Source organism: Peromyscus maniculatus, chromosome 23 (genome assembly GCF_049852395.1).
Source record: "Peromyscus maniculatus bairdii isolate BWxNUB_F1_BW_parent chromosome 23, HU_Pman_BW_mat_3.1, whole genome shotgun sequence".
Lineage (NCBI taxonomy): Eukaryota > Metazoa > Chordata > Mammalia > Rodentia > Cricetidae > Peromyscus > Peromyscus maniculatus.
This window is the reverse complement of record NC_134874.1, coordinates 7,457,678-7,474,773: the sequence shown is the minus strand read 5'-3', so window position 1 is coordinate 7,474,773 and position 17,096 is coordinate 7,457,678. Positions and strand designations below refer to the sequence as shown.

The 17,096-nt window shown below is 50.6% G+C and overlaps 1 protein-coding gene across 1 annotated transcript; it reads left to right on the top strand.

Annotated features, from left to right (window-relative positions):
* The first annotated feature begins 4,532 nt into the window (after positions 1-4,532).
* Prkab1 (protein kinase AMP-activated non-catalytic subunit beta 1) lies at positions 4,533-16,356 on the top strand. Its single transcript, XM_006970820.4, has 8 exons — positions 4,533-5,051; positions 5,198-5,366; positions 7,595-7,758; positions 9,210-9,303; positions 9,534-9,648; positions 11,394-11,527; positions 14,835-14,903; positions 15,124-16,356. Exons 2-8 carry the CDS (start codon positions 5,208-5,210, stop codon positions 15,199-15,201), a joined length of 813 nt encoding a protein of 270 aa, XP_006970882.1. The 5' UTR covers positions 4,533-5,051; positions 5,198-5,207; the 3' UTR covers positions 15,202-16,356.
* The last annotated feature ends 740 nt before the right edge of the window (positions 16,357-17,096 follow it).

The window sequence follows — 17,096 nt, the reverse complement described above, 5'->3', positions numbered from 1 at the left end:
AAAAGCTTGTATTGAATGTGTGAGTATGTGTGTGTGTGTGTGTGTGTGTGTGTGTGTGTGTGTGTGTGTGTGTGCGTGCGCGTGAGCGCGCGCTCAAGGAGGCCAAAAGAAGGTGTCCAATCCCCCAGAACTGGAGTTATAGGTAGTTGTGAGCATCCCTACCCGGATGCTTACATCTGGTCCTCTTGAAGAGCTGCAAGTTTCTTGACCCCTGGGCCATGTCTCCAGCCCCAGACAACTCTTACTTTTTGCATCGGAAGTGATCACGTTAAAATAGTGAGCCAGTGAAAGCCGTACTCCCTTCCTACCCCAGTGCACACCAGGCAAGCCCCTCCATCACTCACTCCCCGACCGAACTCATCCATCTCTACCCCTTCCGCTCACGAAATGGATAACAGCCACTCAACCACGAGGTGACTCTTTAGCGTCCTCTGCCTCCTGGAAGGGAACGATCATTAAGTCTGTGGCCTTGATTCAGTCATATGAAGTCAGCGCATCAATCTGAATCTGCACTCTCTCTCCAAGTTCGGCTTTGTATCAGTCATCACTGGAAAAACTCTGAATAACATTTGTACAAAACTTTTTAAAAAAAAATCTTATTATTTTGAAACTTTGCACTTTGGGGGACCCAGGTACCCCGGCCACCCCATCTGTCTGTGAGGATTCTCTACGGCCTGTGAGCAGACAGTGTGCTTCTTTTCCTCACCCAATCTCCACTTTTTAAAACGATTTATTTTTATTTTATGTATTTGGATGTTTTGTCTGCATGGATGTCTGTGCACCACATGTGTGCAATGCCCATAGAGGCCAGAAGGGGGCATCAACTTCTCTAGAACTGGAGTCACACATGGTTGTGGGCAGACATGTCGGTGCTGGGAATTGAACTCAGACCCTGAGAAAGAGCAACCAGAGCTCTGAACCACTGATCCATCTCTCCAGCCATCAACAAACGCTTTGTTTTGTTTTGTTTTGTCTCAGACAGGGTTTCTCTGTGTAACATTCCTGGCTGTCCTGGAACTTGCTTTGTAGACCAGGCTGGCCTTGAACTCACAGAGATCCAGCTGCCTCTGCCTCCTGAGTGCTGGGATCAAAGGTGTGCACCACCACTTTCTGACTCAACAGATACTTTTAGGTGAGGTTTCTGTAACATCTGTTAGTAGAGCCTGAAGGTTGTTGGCTTTAAATGTGTTCACTTTGGTCGAGGTCTCTTTGGAGTCAATGGAGAGAACTGAAGCTATTTTTGATACTGAGATACTGACAAGCGTCCTTTTTGAAAAAAGAAAAAAAATAAGTAACACAATGAGCTTGGGCACAGCCTTGTCTAGCATGCACAAAGCCATAGATTTGATCTCCTGTACCGTAAATAAAAACAAGTACCACAAAAAGTGACCCCACAGAGACACTAAGTAGACATCTGTAAATGGGGAGTCCACCCTACCTGGACTTTCCACACAGGCCAGCAGCTGATACAAATGTTAGTTCTCCTGTCCATGAAATGTAACATAATACAGCAAGACTCCAATCAGTAGTGATCCAGACCTCTGATCCTCAACTCTCTCTCTTTGAGATCTTACAGGGTGTATGTCTGGGGGGGACCTGCCCCTACTTTTTCCCTCAGGGTACTCTTGAGGAAGAAGAAGTGAGAAATATGTAGATAGAAATATAGAGGAGAGAGAAACAGTAACATAGGATAGCCTCGGGAGGGCCTGGATCAAAACCCACCAGCCCCTTCTGGCTCTACTAAAGGTCTTTTAAAGGAATGCCAAGGGGTGGAGCAAAAGACCTCCCCCCCAGCACAGCCAAGTGCAGACCATCACAGACACCTGTAACCATGCACGTGGTCCAGCCATCGCCTAATACAGCCCTGCTGGGTAAAGCAAGCTCAGATCTCACTAGGAAACCTTTGTGGGTTCCCATATATGTTGAAGTCAGTTTTGAGAGTACAGTGCAGCATTTTTTTCAGATTACCTCCAATTTATCTTCTAAGTTCATTGTACATCTATCCAGTGCCTTCAGGGGATGCAAGAACAAACAGACAAACTGAGCCTTAAAATACTCCAAGGTCCAAAATAACCAAGATGTCTCTCTTTGAAATTTCAATGTGATTTCCTGGAATTTAATTATTAGAATCATGTTTAGGGCAGATGCCAAGCTACCTCTAATACTTTAAAAAAAATTACTTGTCAACTATTGGGAGTTAGTTCTTTCTACCAGTTAGGTCCTGGGGCTTGAACCCCAGTCATCAGGCCTGGCTGCAAAGGCCTTTACCGATTGAGCCACCTCTCCAGCCAATCCCTCTGACTCTTAGGTTGCTTGGTCCTCTTGGAAAGGGGCTAGTGGCTAGCATTAGCCTATGAGGTATAGTTCTACAAGTAAGGAAGACATGCCCTTTCCCTCAGACAACATAGTCTTGAGAAGAGAGCTGAGCAAAAATCTCAGCACCCACTTCTGCAGCAGGCATCCCTGAAGCAGGGCTCACCTGTGCAACCCCGGGGACCAGATCGTCTCATTGACTGGAAAACACTGAGCACATCTTCGGGATATGCGCATGGTGTTTGGCATCGTGGGATTGTGCTATCACCGTTATCTGAGTAGGAGCAGAGGCTTCCTTGGCACATCAGAGCACGTGTTCTATTCTCAGCTGCCCAGCTGTTTCAGAAAAGAACCCACAGCCCCGGGGGCTCCTCGCCGATGACGTGAGGACGTCGTCAGAACCACGGTTGGGAAAACAGCTCATCTGTTCCAGCTTGGCTTATTCAGTCCAGCAGGCACATTCAACCGTCCTGACTCCACTGAGTAAATTCGGATTGTTGGTCATTAGTTCCAGAAAATCTTCCCTGGCCCACACACAGCCCTTGCCCTGGCTGAGGCAGAATCCTTTGCCTTCCTGTGACCCGCTCCTCTTCTATGCTGTATTCCTTTAGAATTTGGAGCATATCTTATCTATTGTTGCTCATAGCCTCACTGGCAAAAAAAAAAAAAAAAAGAAAGAAAGAAAAAAAAGAAAAAGAAGTATATAAACATATAAACTAAAAAGCAAAAGCCGTCCTTCTGTTTTTTCCAATTTTAATCTCACTCCTCTCCTCATCCACAGTGTTTGTTACATATCCTTCCAGAACTTTTCACCTTCAAGAATGAGGATACTAATAAAAGTGCCAACTACTGCATGTGTCCTCAGGTCAGATGCTGGCTATTTTTCATGAATGGTCTTAAAGTGAGTTACAAACCAGGCCTATAAGACTGGCGTTGTTTCTACGGCCATTTCCCAGTAGAAGCCACTGTGGAACTTACCAGATGTTAAAATCAGAATTTGAGCTCAGGCAGGCTGACTTCAGAGCCCATGCTCTCCTGTTATTTTGTCAGTTAATACATTTTCATAATTTTTCTTTACGCTTATAAAGAGTGTGTGTGTGTGTGTATGTGTGTGTGTGTGTGTGTGTATGTGTGTGTGTGTGTGTGTGTGTGTGTGTTCACCAGCATGTAGGTGCAGTACCACAGCACATGTGTGGAGGGCAGAGGACAACTCTGTGGAGCTCTGGGGATGGAACTTAAGTTTGCCACACTGGCTTGGAAAATACCTTTGCTAAACCATCTTGAAGCTCCCCCACCTACACACACACACACACACACACACACATACACACACGCGCGCGCACACACGCACACACACGAGCATACACACACACACACACATGCACACACACACACTTACCCATCTTTGACATTGGCTACCACTATGTAGCCCAGGGTGGCCCCAAACTCATGGCCACCCCCCCTGAGCCTCTCCGGTGCTAGGATTTCAGGGATGTCCCACTACATCCTGCTATTGACTTTTTTTTAAATGTTGCCTCAATAGGTTATAAAATGCTGTTAGCCGTTCTTGCACCAAAAAACTTCTGGGGTTTTAAATTTCTCTATTTCATCAAATGTAAGATTTTTTTTTTTTTAATGGCTAGAAGCATCCAATTTCAGAGAGATAAGATGTCTTAAAATGTGCATCTTAGAATTGGTATAATAATTAGAATCAATGCTTCAAAAAAGCATGCTTGTACATAATTTTCATGTGTGAATTTTTATAGTGATTCACTAGAAGTATAATTGTCCATAAAAATGAAGATTCTTTTTTTTTTTTTTTTACATAGATACTGTCAAATTCTCTCTAGAAGACCATATGTCAGTCATCAGGGTCTCTGGCTCCCTTAACGAAAATGTGTCACATTGCAAGTAATAAAAAAAAAAAATACTAAATACATGTTCAGTGGATGAAATGCAAGGCATGGGCTAGGAAATCCAATGCATTTAAAAAAAATAATAATAAACGCACGACAATGTTTTTAAAAAGTGAGTGACAGTGTGGAAGACGAGAACATTTTAGTAAAAGGGTCTGTATCTCTACCGAAGCCCTAAACACTAACACATTTCATGCCTAATGTGTCCAAAGTCGTTCCAAGGCACCTTTCAAAATGCCTCATCAACAGGTCGTACTCTCAACTTCAACGACAACAAAACCACACCGATAAACTTGTGAGCTCGGAATCGAACCCGGGAACTCTGCAGGACCAAGCGCCCCCGACCGCCTTGCCATCTCGCCAGCTCCTGGTTTCTTAATTCTATTTGCCCTTTACAAAGACCCCCCCACCCCCGCCCCATTAACTGGAGAGCGCACACACTGGGAGTGGGGTGGGCGGCCCCGGTCAAGGGCATCCCCGCTCAGTCCGGAGCGGGACGAGGCGGGCACGCGAGCGCCTCCTGCCGGCCGTCAGGAAGTTCGTCCTGGGAGCGGCCCGGAACGACCCACGGCGACTGCGCGCTGCGCGGCCGGAGGCGGCCGCGGGCGAGCGGAGCCCCTTCTCCCAGGACGGAAACGGAAGTGACGCCGGGCTCGCCTGGAGCGCTCCGTCCGTGTCCCCCGTCCCCGCCGTGACCATCCTGCCTGCGCGGGGCCCGGCCGGAAGCGGAAGCTGCTAAGGGGTGGGAGAAGTTTGCCCGACAAGTGTCAAGTTACGCTCCGGCTCTGGTCGGAGTTGTAGCCGCGGCTGCCGCCGGAGCAGGTACAGCGGGGCTCGGCGAGCGCGCGCGCGCGGGGGGCCGAGGGGCGTGGCCCGCGGTCCCGGGGGTCCTCGGGGGTCCCCGGGGGTGGGGGGTCCCGGCTCGTCCCTTCCCGTTTCCCTGTGTCGTTCCCCCCCCCTCCACGCAGGTCCCCCGCCATGGGCAACACGAGCAGCGAGCGCGCCGCGCTGGAGCGCCAGGGCGGCCACAAGACGGCGCGGAGGGACAGCTCCGGGGGCGCCAAGGATGGGGACAGGCCCAAGATCTTGATGGACAGCCCGGAGGACGCCGACATCTTCCACTCGGAGGAAATCAAGGTGCTGAGTCGGGGGCCCTCCGAGCCCCCCACCCCCTCCTTTGCGCCCCCTTTGCGTTGTTCCCGCCACATTCCCAACTTCGCACCTGGAGGGAGCTGCTGGCCCCGTCACCGCCCTCCTTGGCTGTCCGGGAACCTGTGCCTAATTACCGATAGGAGCGTCACCCAGGGCTCCGTGGAACATCATTAAGGAGAAAGCAGCTCTGGGACCGGAGTTTCAGATTCTTAATTAATTGCGGGGCGAGCGAGCTGTAATTGAGCACCGGCGTCTCCTTTCCCTCTTAGATGTAATTGATTGCACGCACGGCTTTGCAGAAACTTGGCCTCAGCTTCAGGCCGATCGGGCGTTTGCAAAAGTTGGGCGGGGAGTCTGGGTGTTCGTTTTGGAGGTAAAACAGGGAGCACATATGTTAAGCTGAAAAATGAAGTTGACTAGCTGACTGCCCCGGGGTGTTTGGTTCCAGACACTCTTGGTCCAGCTTGCTAACCTCCCTTAGACCCGGCTGTTGCATTTGAGGTGATCAGTGGCCAAGAGTCACTCCGAACAGCAGCCAGCAGCTAACTGCTACTCCACCTCTCCTTTACTGAAACAGTGACCTGGACTGGAAGCAGACCAGAGCAAACCATTTTTTTGCAGGTCAAGCCTGAAAGTTCCTGCTTGAGCCACATCCTCTTAACCACAGCGATGTGGCCAGTGCTTCCGGCCCAGTCCAAGGACATTTGGTGATTTAGTGGAAGGAGCTAATTCCTTAGAATAAACTGCAAGTGGGAAGGTCGACTCTGACCTACCCAGTCTGTTACTGTCTTGTTGCCTATAAATCCCCATTACTTAAACAGACTAATTGCCTGGTCGCTCACTCGGCTTTTACTCACCCCTGCCCCCAAATTGGGCTAGGTATATCGACATTATTATTCTTTGGCTCTTGATTTTGAGTCTAACTTGGAAGAACTCTTATGGAGACTGCATCTTGTTACTGTAACTCATTTTCCCGGCTTGCTGCTTTGGGGGAAAGGTGTGTGTTGTGATCTTTGGAGTGGTGTTTTCTCCAGAGTTGAGATTGTCCCCACCCCTAGAAGTAATTTTGGCCCGAGGCTATTTAAGAGGAAGTAAGTGTTGTGGCAGGTGTATATTCACCGTGCCCTCTGCTCTCCTTGCTGTGAGCCGAGTAAACATTGTTTTAAAAAAAGAAGTGGGGTTTGTTGCTGTCCAGGGAGTGGGGATTTAAATGGCATTCCTTCTCATCTCATCAGTAGTAACTGGGCCGCCTGATCAAGTCAGAAATTCCTCCCAATTGTGGTTACAGTGATCACTGTAAGGCTGTGGGTCACGACCCCTTTGGCTGCCTTCTGTGTAATATATATATATATTACGTGTGTGTGTGTGTGTGTGTGTGTGTGTGTGTATTATATATATATTTACATTATGATTGATAACAGGAAAATTACAGTTATGAAGTATCAGGGAAAATGATTTGATGGTTGGTTGGGGGTCAGCACAACAGGTGGAACCGTGTTTAAAGGGTGAGAACCACTGCTCAAAAACAATTGTAGATCCAGAGACTGCAGGCATCTTTTAGATAAGAGCAGATCAGCATCTGGAAGTGAAAGCGATAGATGCTCCTAAGCTCCCCTTGGGGCGGTTTCCCATCCTAGAAATCTAGTCTTTGGCTTTTCTTCTGACTAGAGAACTGTTTCACCCCAGGGCTGGATGTCGTCCTTTCTCTCTGTCTGGAGTCAGTCAGTCACTCTCTGAAGTCACTGGATAGTATCGTTTGTCATAGTGAAGGGACCAGGGTGTCTTACTAATCTGTTTCTCCGGTGCTTGGTGAACAGCCCCTCCCTCGCCATCTGAATTTGCCAGGTGTAACAGCTCTGAGAGCGTCCATACCCGGAAGTCTTGCTTACTGGAGGGAAATCACATGTCTTAAACCCACCTTGGATTCATGGCAGTCTTCTTCCAAATAGGCCATCTAGCTTCCTCTAGAGTTTTTGTGAGGTCCAGTCGCCGTAACAGGAGCTAATGATTAAGCACCCAGTGTTTGTCAGACTATCTCAGTCTTCACAGGACTGACAGAAGCCGTTGTTTTTACTATCTCCAAATGCAGGTGGGGAACAGACGAGTAGGACTAAGTGGAGAGAGCTGCCTGATTAGAGTGTGTGGTCGCTCTTAGGCTGACAGTCTGGTGTGGGGATGCTGCCTGACCCTGAGTAAATGGCTCTGCTTCTTAGGCTCCAGAGAAGGAGGAATTCCTGGCCTGGCAGCATGACCTGGAAGTGAATGACAAAGCCCCCGCCCAGGCTCGGCCCACTGTGTTCCGCTGGACAGGGGGTGGAAAGGAGGTCTACTTGTCTGGATCCTTCAACAACTGGAGCAAACTGCCCCTCACGAGAAGGTAACTAATGGCCTGGGACTCTCCTCCTCATGTGGCCTTAGCTGTGCGTCTGTTCTCGTTTCTCTGGGTGAGCGGCGCAAAGTGTATTTTCCTAAGATAGATGGTGAGTGAGGAAATATTTCACTCAATGAGGTGGAGTTCAGATCTCCACCCCAAGAGTCTCGGTCTCTAGTGCATGGTTGTGGAGGACAGCAGTGTCTCAGGAGGACATTTCTGAGCCATCCTCGACACTCAGCTGCCGTTTCTTCTGAAGAAGTTGTTCCCGGGGCAATGGAGGGAGTGTGGGGCTGGGAACCTCGGAGGCCTAGATCCGAGCCCACATTGCCTGCTCTCAGCAGTCGCCCCGTGAGGGACTGTCGACCAGACCACCTCCCTTCTGTTACTTTTGGAAGGTTGGAAGATACATGTTCTGAAGACGTTAGCAAAGATGTACTGAGACACTTCCTCAGAAACCCACACACTCACTAGTGACCACTTGTGATAAATGGAGAGCAGTGCCCTGCTGTGCCACCTGATGATTGTCAGAGCCCCTGTGTCCCCACGGCTGACACTGAAGTGGGGAACCACTGAGCCCCAGAGCCACAAGTCAGCTCAAGTCAGGCCAAGAAACAACTAAATGGCAAGGGCTCAAGAATTGCTGGGTAGTTAGTTATACACGTTCGTGTGTGTGTGTGTGTGTGTGTGTGTGTGTGTGTGTGTGTGTGTGTGTATGTATGTGTGCGTATATGCGTATATGTGTGCGTGTGTGCCCTGTTACACTGGCCGTCTCCCTGCCCGTGTATACATACACGTGTGTGCCCTGTTACACTGGCCGTCTCCCTGACCGTGTATATATATACACGTGTGTGCCCTGTTACACTGGCCGTCTCCCTGCCCGTGTATATATACACGTGTGTGCCCCGTTACACTGGCCGTCTCCCTGCCCGTGTATATATACACGTGTGTGCCCTGTTACACTGGCCGTCTCCCTGCCCGTGTATATATACACGTGTGTGCCCCGTTACACTGGCCGTCTCCCTGCCCGTGTATATACACACGTGTGTGCTGTTACACTGGCCGTCTCCCTGCCCGTGTATATACACGTGTGTGCCGTTACACTGGCCGTCTCCCTGTCCACGGAAAGCTGACGGAGGGAAAGCTGGGCAGCTGTGTCCGCCTTTGTGGGCCCCCCCCCTCCTTGCAGACCTGAAAATCATGAATTACCATTTGTTGACCTTTCGGGGTTAGGATTCTGGTTCCTAGTGTCTGAGCAGAGGGAGTTTTCTGGAAACTCTTGCCTGCTGCTTCATTAAGTGGCTGTCCTAGGTTGAGACCGAGACCGTGAATTGTCTGAATTGGTCAAACACGTCTGCTCTCCTGCAGCCGAACTCTTGGTTGTACCTGGAGCCAGAGGTCAGCCCCCACCCACCCACCCCCACCCACCTGAAACACTGCTTCCTTTCTTTCTGCAGCCAAAATAACTTTGTGGCCATCCTGGATCTGCCTGAAGGAGAGCATCAGTATAAGTTCTTTGTGGATGGTCAGTGGACCCACGATCCTTCCGAGGTACTCTTCCTGCAGCCCCGGCCCGCTGGGTACCTGCACAGCCAGCAATCACCTCCCTTGTGACTTCCCCGCTGTGGCTCCAAGTTAGATAGCGCCAGTTGCCAGGCCGTTGGTATAATTGACCAAGAGTAGCTAGCCAGGCGGTGAGACCTTCCAGCCAGGAATTCTAGTCCTCTGGAAACTCCACAGACCTTCCATGTTATGATTTCTGCCTGTCTGTCTCTTCCCAGCCAATAGTAACCAGCCAGCTTGGCACAGTTAACAACATCATTCAAGTGAAGAAAACTGACTTTGAAGTGTTTGATGCTTTAATGGTGGATTCCCAAAAGTGCTCCGATGTGTCTGGTATGAACAGTTACTTTATCCCACGTGTGTGCAGGCTGGGGCTGTGCAGCCTGCACATACTCTGTTTCCCTTGCCTCTCACACTTGAGCTAAAGCTGCCCGGCCAGCTAGACAGTTGTAGCTCTCTGGGCCAGAGCAGTTCATTCCTAATTCCGTCCGCTCTGGCTGTTGGAGTTTGACCCCAAAGAGGTCGTAAGTCACCGCCCTTGTCTGGGGGCTACTCGGTAGTTCCGCTTGGCCGTAGAAACACAGCCAGACTGGATGATATGCCACAGGCAGGGCTGGCGAGGCCCTGGAGGACACAGCGGGTCAGGAATGAGCCAGCGCCAGGGGAGCTGCCAGCTCACAGTGCCTGGAGAATTGCAGGCGGACAGGTGATAAACGACACCTCAGTGACCTTGGCCGTCACTTGTGCAGCCCATTAGCCCCTTGTCAGGCCTCTGAGAGAAAGTGGCTCCCTGTAGACCACAGGCTGCATCGCACAACTCTCGTTTCTGGAAACCCGTTCTGTTCGGTCCTGGTAAACCAGAGTCTTCTAACCACGGAGCGTTCGGTGCCTGCGGCCCACCCACACCCCACAGGAAGAAACCCCCTGGAATGTCCCAGGGACAGTTGAGGAGAGACTGTGTCGTGGTGCACCGCTGGCGTCACAGCTGTAATGGACGGGTGGGCTGGGCTGCCTGTGCCCAACGGGTCAGAGTGTGGATCTGGGTTAGAGATCCAAAGCCAGTGCCCCTTCCTCGGGATCACTGGTTGTCCCCAGATGACCAGGCCCGTGTTTCAGATAGGCAGAGGGTGTGTCAGGGAGGCCGTGCACACTCCTCACACTGGCTGACGTGGAACTTCGTGTGCGCACCAAAAGCCTTGAGTCGGCGTGCACCTCGACTGAGCCCGCTCCAGCGCCAGACCTGCTTAGACACTTGAGTTTGTTTGTCTCATACCATGTGCTTACTCCTCATGGCTCCGTTTTCTGCACGGAATGCTTTTCTCAGTTTTCCAGCTGAGATGTGGTTGGATCATGCAGAGGGAGCCCGACCTAGAAAATGACGTTGAGAAAGTTGGCAGTTCTGGGCCAGCTTAAGAGATCAGGTGACCAGAACCCATCCTGCTGTTTGGATAATGGCTCAGTACCTCAGCCAGCCAGCCAGCCAGCCAGCCAGCTGTCACTATTTGAGCTGATGCTTCTGCATGAGGTGCTGCACTTCCAGAAGCTTCTTACTGTGTCTGTACAGTAAGGATACTCAGGCCTAGCGTGTGGAGCCAAAGAGCCTTTACCCTTAGGTCTTTATTGTTATTTGTTTATTTTTGATATGCCGGTGCCTCATTAAACCTATTTTATTCTGCCTAGTAGAGCTTGTATCTTAGACGAGGCCACTTTTCCCGATTTGAAGCCTTAAACTTGCAGTGTTTGTCAAACCCAGCCTGAAGTAAGAAGGAAGCCTTTCCTCTGACAGGAGAGGTTAATAGGTCATTAGGACTGGTTCCCGCTAGTGTGACCCAGACACCTGACCTTGTTACCGCTGTCTTTTCATTGGAGCATCTCAATTTACCACTGAGGCTTATCTGAGCACCCAGATTCTAACGGTGATTTCACCCCCTGTTCGTCCTCCTTGGAGCTTGAATAGCTGAAGAAAACACGAGTCTGTACTGAGGGAGCGAGGACAGGAAGTAGGTGGCGACACCATAAATCGCATGCAGCCCCCAGAGCGTGCGGTCTCAGCGCGTCCTGTCACCGTCTCCCCACAGAGCTGTCCAGTTCCCCACCGGGACCCTACCACCAGGAGCCTTACATCTCCAAACCGGAGGAGCGGTTCAAAGCCCCACCCATCCTCCCTCCACACCTGCTGCAGGTCATCCTGAACAAGGACACGGGCATTTCTGTGAGTACTCCGTCCAGCCCTCCTCCGTGGTCATGCTCACCTGCCCTCCTCTCTGCCTGCTGCCTACAAAGCAGCGGTGAGCACACGTGTCTCCCGTTGTTGGGAGCTGCCCTGGTCCTGACACAGGGACACAGGCTGCCGGGGAAAGGTTGACGCCCGTTACATTACATTTCCCGAGAAAACAGTTAACCACCTCCTCTTGGTCAGCTAGAGCTTGAGTTCCTCCTCCAGCCACAGCATCTTAGAATCAACTTTAATGATCAAGTTGCTTTCGGGAACATCAGCCCTCCTGATGATTGAGGAGGCTTGAGCTATCTTAGCGCATTTCCTCTGAGAAACTGTTCAGTGACCTGCAGGAAGGAAGTGTGGGCCTTGAACAGCCAGCTGTTTCCGGTGGCTGACTTTCCATTCTCTTTAACCTAAGTTGTCCATTCCGCCCAGCTCTGTTCATACGGCGGCACGGCGCGGTCTTACCCATTATCTGCTGCTGACACAGAATAAAAACTTAGAAGACCGGAAAGTGGTTTGGTCTAGGCCCAACAGCCATACGGCCCACAAGCATGGCATCTGCAGCTGTGAGGGCTTTTGTACCACATCTGCCATGGCAGAGGTGGAAAGGCAAGCAAGGGTTGAGCCCACTCCTAACAGTGCCCTCAAGATGACTGAACTACTCTCTTGACCTAATTCATCACCAGTTATACCATCTCCCATGCCATCGGGGATTAAGGTCCCAGTGCATGGGCTTTAGGGGAAACAGTCAAACTGTAGCAGGTGCTAAAATAACCACGCACTCGACACTCCACCCAGAAGTAGACTGCACATGCTGGCGAGCTGAGTGTGTGTCTGTGGGGGGCTTCGCTTAGAGCTATCACTCTGGACCACCAGGGTAGTTAGTGTTTGTGCTCCGTCTCAGAAGACTCCCCCCTCTCAGGCACCGGACTCCCCTCTGCTGAAAGTCCACGCACAGATAGTGCCTGGTGTGGTCGGTCATCACTCTGTATCCAGGAGGAGGCCAGTGTAAGAACCAGTAAACTTCAGACCCCAGTGGCTGATCCTATGTTCAGTGCAGACCTCAGACAGGCAGCCAGTGGGGTCTACAAGGACCCTTAGCCGCTGTCCTCAAAGATCTGGGTGAGGCAGCTCCCCTCCCTCTTCTAAAACAGTGCAGAGGTTGGAAGACAGTCAGCACCCTCCTGAGCTAGGAAGGCACCTCCTCCGGCCCAGGGAGACATGATAGGGAGAACCTGTGCCAGGACTCCAGACACAGGCAGCCCTGAGCACTAACAGAGCTTGTTTCCAGTTTGGGAGTGCTTTCCACCTGGTCTTATGTAAGCTTCATGGTAAAGAGACAGAGCTCCAGAGCTGGTGAGTGGCGTCCCAAGGAGAGGTCAAAGCCCGCTGTCTTGGAGGTTTTGAGAATTCTAGCACATTGTTGTTACTGTGGTCAGCCTCCTCTCACAGCTGTTTCCCATAGCCAGCATCTTCCCCATAACTATTGTTCTGTCTCACCCATCCTGCTCTCTAAAGATTACGTATATGTCACACGGTTTTGTCTTCCTGTGCCTCCTGGCTTACTTAATGTCCACAGAATTCATCCTTGTTGTTGCAAATGACAAAATTCCCTTCCTTTTTAAGGCCAGGCCACATACCATGGTTGTAGTTTCTTTTCCCATTGCTCTAATAAGATTTGATAAAAGCAATTTCAGGGAGAAAGGGTACATTTGGATTCATAGTTCCAGGGTCAAGTTCATCCTAACAGGGAAAGCAGCAGCAGCAGCAGCAGGAGTTTGAGGGAGGTGGTCTCATTGCATCCACAATCATCCATAATAAATGCATGCCTTCTGCAGTGTCCCATCCAGGAAATGTGTCGAGTTGACAGTTAGTAGCAGCTATCACAGTGGTGTATGTATGCTACATTTGTAAATCCACCCACCCGTGGTTTAGTGCTCCACATCTTGGCTGTTGTGAATCGTGCTGCAGTGAACATGGCATATTGACGTCTCTTCAGCACCCAGATTTTGTTTGCTTTGGATGCACTCATGCATTACATGCACACATATGTGCACACAGATACAGACAGACACATGGGTTGTGTGGCTGAATCATATGGTAGGTAGTTCTGTGTCTAACTTTAAGAGTCATCCATAATGCTTTCCATAGACGATACTGATCCAGTGTAGGCATTCCACAGAACTTGCATATCCCAAACATGATGTGCTCAAAGTATTAGTCAACTTTAAAAGATGACAGATAAAACCTGTAGGTCTTGGAACCCTCCCAGCAGCCTTTGGCTGAAGCAGCATTCAGCTGAGGCATGGTGGCCAATTATTCTCTTCCCGCCAGGCCTGCCCAGCAGGGGCTCTCAGAGAACCTGGGACAGCGCTCTTAGCCTCTGAGAGGCTAAGCCTCACGGAGGACAGGGACAGAGCTAGGACGAGGACCTGGCTTTCCAGCTCCTCCACCTCCACCTCTGTCCCTCGACGAAGCCAGCGTGTACTCTTGTGACTGCAGGCTGTTTGTCCCCAGCAGACTTCCCCAGACTCCAGCCAGAGCAGCTCATTAGGCTGCAGCTTGCTGCCACTCAAAGCCCTCGAGACGACTGCACAGCATGGTGAAGGCCTTCCAGCTTCGTTTGGAAAGGCTGGTCACACCTCCTGAGTTCGCTTTCAGCCTTCTGGGTGTCCTGGGCCTGCTGGCCGCTCTGAAGGCACTTCAGTACTGGAGTTCCCAGCGCTGAGGGAGGTGAACACTCCTCTCCGTGAGGCAGGGACCTCAGCTTTGAGCCACCACAGACTGATGGCTTTTCTTCTCTTTTCTTTTCCATTTTAGTGTATTTTCTTAAAAGTTGGGAATGTGCAATGAAAAAACTAGCTGTCTGGCCTATTGAGATGGAACGGTGTGGCGAGGCAGCATCCACGTGTCCACTTCCAGAGTCTTATCTGCTTCATTATGCAGCTGTAGAGACTTGATTTTACCATCTGCTTCTTAGGGGCATTTAGTACCCAGCATATCTTGTGTTCCTTGGAAGCATTTCAGTAGGTCCTTGATTGTTCTGCCTCTTCTCTGTAAGGATGGGGCAGGAGCTTTAAAAGTCAGTGAAAGCTTGAGGAGTATTCCAGTGATGGTAGCTCCAACCTCTCAACTCAGCTGTCATCTCCACAGCCCCACTGCCCAGCTTGGGAAGACCGGTCCACCTGTGAGCCTGTCTCCTGTCCTTGGCTCCCCTGCCCGGGCCATGACATAAGGGAGGAAAATCGTCTTGACTTCCATGTCTTACTTGCTCATGTCTCCCTCTGTCCCCTCCCAGTGTGATCCAGCGCTGCTTCCGGAGCCCAACCACGTCATGTTGAACCACCTCTATGCACTCTCTATCAAGGTAATGACCTGTCTGGCCTTAGAGCAGTCCCTGAGCGTGTGCTCTGAAGACCTGTCATTCTAGGACTGCCTGGACGTGCTGACAGCCAGAGCTGCTTTGGGGGTCTGACAGGCTCGGGGTTTACCCAGGAGCGCTTGTGTTTTCCTTAAGTCTGGTGATTCTCATGCTCTCTGGAGTCTGCGTCCCTGACTGTCCTGCCTTTTGGCATTTCCACCCTTAGGATGGAGTGATGGTGCTCAGCGCAACCCACCGGTACAAGAAAAAGTATGTCACCACCCTGCTCTACAAGCCCATATGAGATGCTAAGTAAGCCAGCCATGGACCACAGGGACAGCAGGCAGGGCTGGGCTCTCCACGTGCATGCAGATCCTCACTCACTCTCTGGGACATTTCACCCCTGCCCTAGCCCTCCTTGAAGGTTTGTCCAGGCACAGCCTCTCTAGAAGAGTCCAGAAATGGGAAGGGACGGCTGTTTGCAGTCCCAGAACCACAGTCCACGAGGCTAGTGTGCTCCAGACATCATCCCCCAGCTGGCCAGAGATGTCAAAAGCCAGACCCAAATGCTGGCACCTTGCCAGGAAAAGCTGGGGAACAGGGACTGAAGCCACACAGAAGTCCTCATCGTCTGTGTCCAAGGTCGATGGCCTGTCCCTGCTGAAGCCTGGCCGCGGACATGAGCAATAGTCAATCTTGCCTGCCCTTCCAAATCAAAGCAGTAGATTGTAGATTCTATGGAAACTCAGATGTCTGATTTCCGGATGCAGCTTTGCAATCATTGCCCGACACTGTGTGCACTAAGGACCTTTTTTAACTAGAGTGGCTGGCTGTCCAGTCCTACCGAAGGCAATAAGTCACCAGGATGGGACTATAGATCATGTGACTACACTCAGCAATAATTGTTGTCAACACAAACTTCAAAACCCACTGCCGTATTCTCCATTAAGCTGAATGATCCTGAGGACTGGCCACCATGGAAGGTTGTCCACTCCTTATTTCAACTGTAATGGTGACAGTGTTACCATGACAACTTTGTCAAAGCCCCACCCTCCTTTCAGTCCCAGCATGTGCTCTTCAGCTGGGGACCCGTGTCTCTAGTGAGCAAAGGAGGTCACAGTGGTTGCATTGCTTGTTCTAAAAGATCTGGAGCCCCTTCAGCAGCCTGCCGGATTCCCAGCAGCAGGAAGAGTCCTTTGGATCAGTGTGAATGAACCTGTTTTACACTCGTCTTGGTTTCCATGGTGATGCCACAGATGTGCCCATTGGTATAGGTTCCTGTCACCAGTCAGCAGAAGTTACCATTATATCCTTTGTTCTTGCCAGAGAGGCGGGAACAGGCTCAGTGATGTCCAGTATTTGGCTGACCTGAGTTTGGGTACCTTTTTGTTACTGTTTTCAAAACACTGAATTGCTGTCGTCTTGATGTGTAAGTTTCAATAAAGATTTGTAAAACTAACTAGAGGAAATTTAGATTCTATTCAGTGTTTTTGAAGAAAAGATTAGAACTTCAGGCCTGCTCAGTGCACTCTAGTGAGTGAGACGAGGCGAGAACAATCAAGTCCCACATGTAAATGAGCTGTCGGGGTGCAGGGAGATGCTCTGGTGTTGGGAGTATGAGAACCTGAGCCAGATCTCCAGCACCCACGTGAAAGTCCCGTGTGCTTGGAATCCCAGTGTTGGGGTGCAAAAAAAAAAGCAGGTCCCGGCACTCACCGGCCAGGCAGTCTTGTTAACCCGAGTTTGAGGGACAGTGATGGAACACCTGACCTGTGGCCTCCACATGCACATTTAAAAATTTAGCTCCACCCACAAGGGGCGCAAACACCCAACAGTGCAACGTAAAGCCTAGAGTCCACCCTATGAGTGACAGCCCTGGGATCATGGGTGGCTCCTAAGGGAGACGATTAGTGTATTAAAGTGGCAGATAGCAGGCACACTCAGAAAATGAGAACATGAGTATTCTGTGTGCATATTTATTAAAAGACCTCATTTTCTCAAAGAGCAAAAGGGAGTCCCCAGAAGATGCCCACAGGCCCAGAGGTCCCAGACCCAGCAGCTAAAGGCAATGGGAGCAAATGACTTCAAAGAAACGGAAAAGGAGCAGCTGGGTTGCCCAACCACAGAAGTACAGGCACCTGTCCAGCTGTGTCCCGTGACCCAGGTCACACTTGCTCTGTTAGCTAGCATTCGCTACAT

Bases quoted from the DNA above. Each gene is read 5' to 3' on its own strand.
- Prkab1 (XM_006970820.4), top strand. From the start codon at position 5,208: ATGGGCAACACGAGCAGCGAGCGCGCCGCGCTGGAGCGCCAGGGCGGC. The intron at 9,649-11,393 runs GTATGAACAGTT...GTCTCCCCACAG, and splicing joins AAAGTGCTCCGATGTGTCTG to AGCTGTCCAGTTCCCCACCG. The intron at 11,528-14,834 runs GTGAGTACTCCG...GTCCCCTCCCAG, and splicing joins ACAAGGACACGGGCATTTCT to TGTGATCCAGCGCTGCTTCC.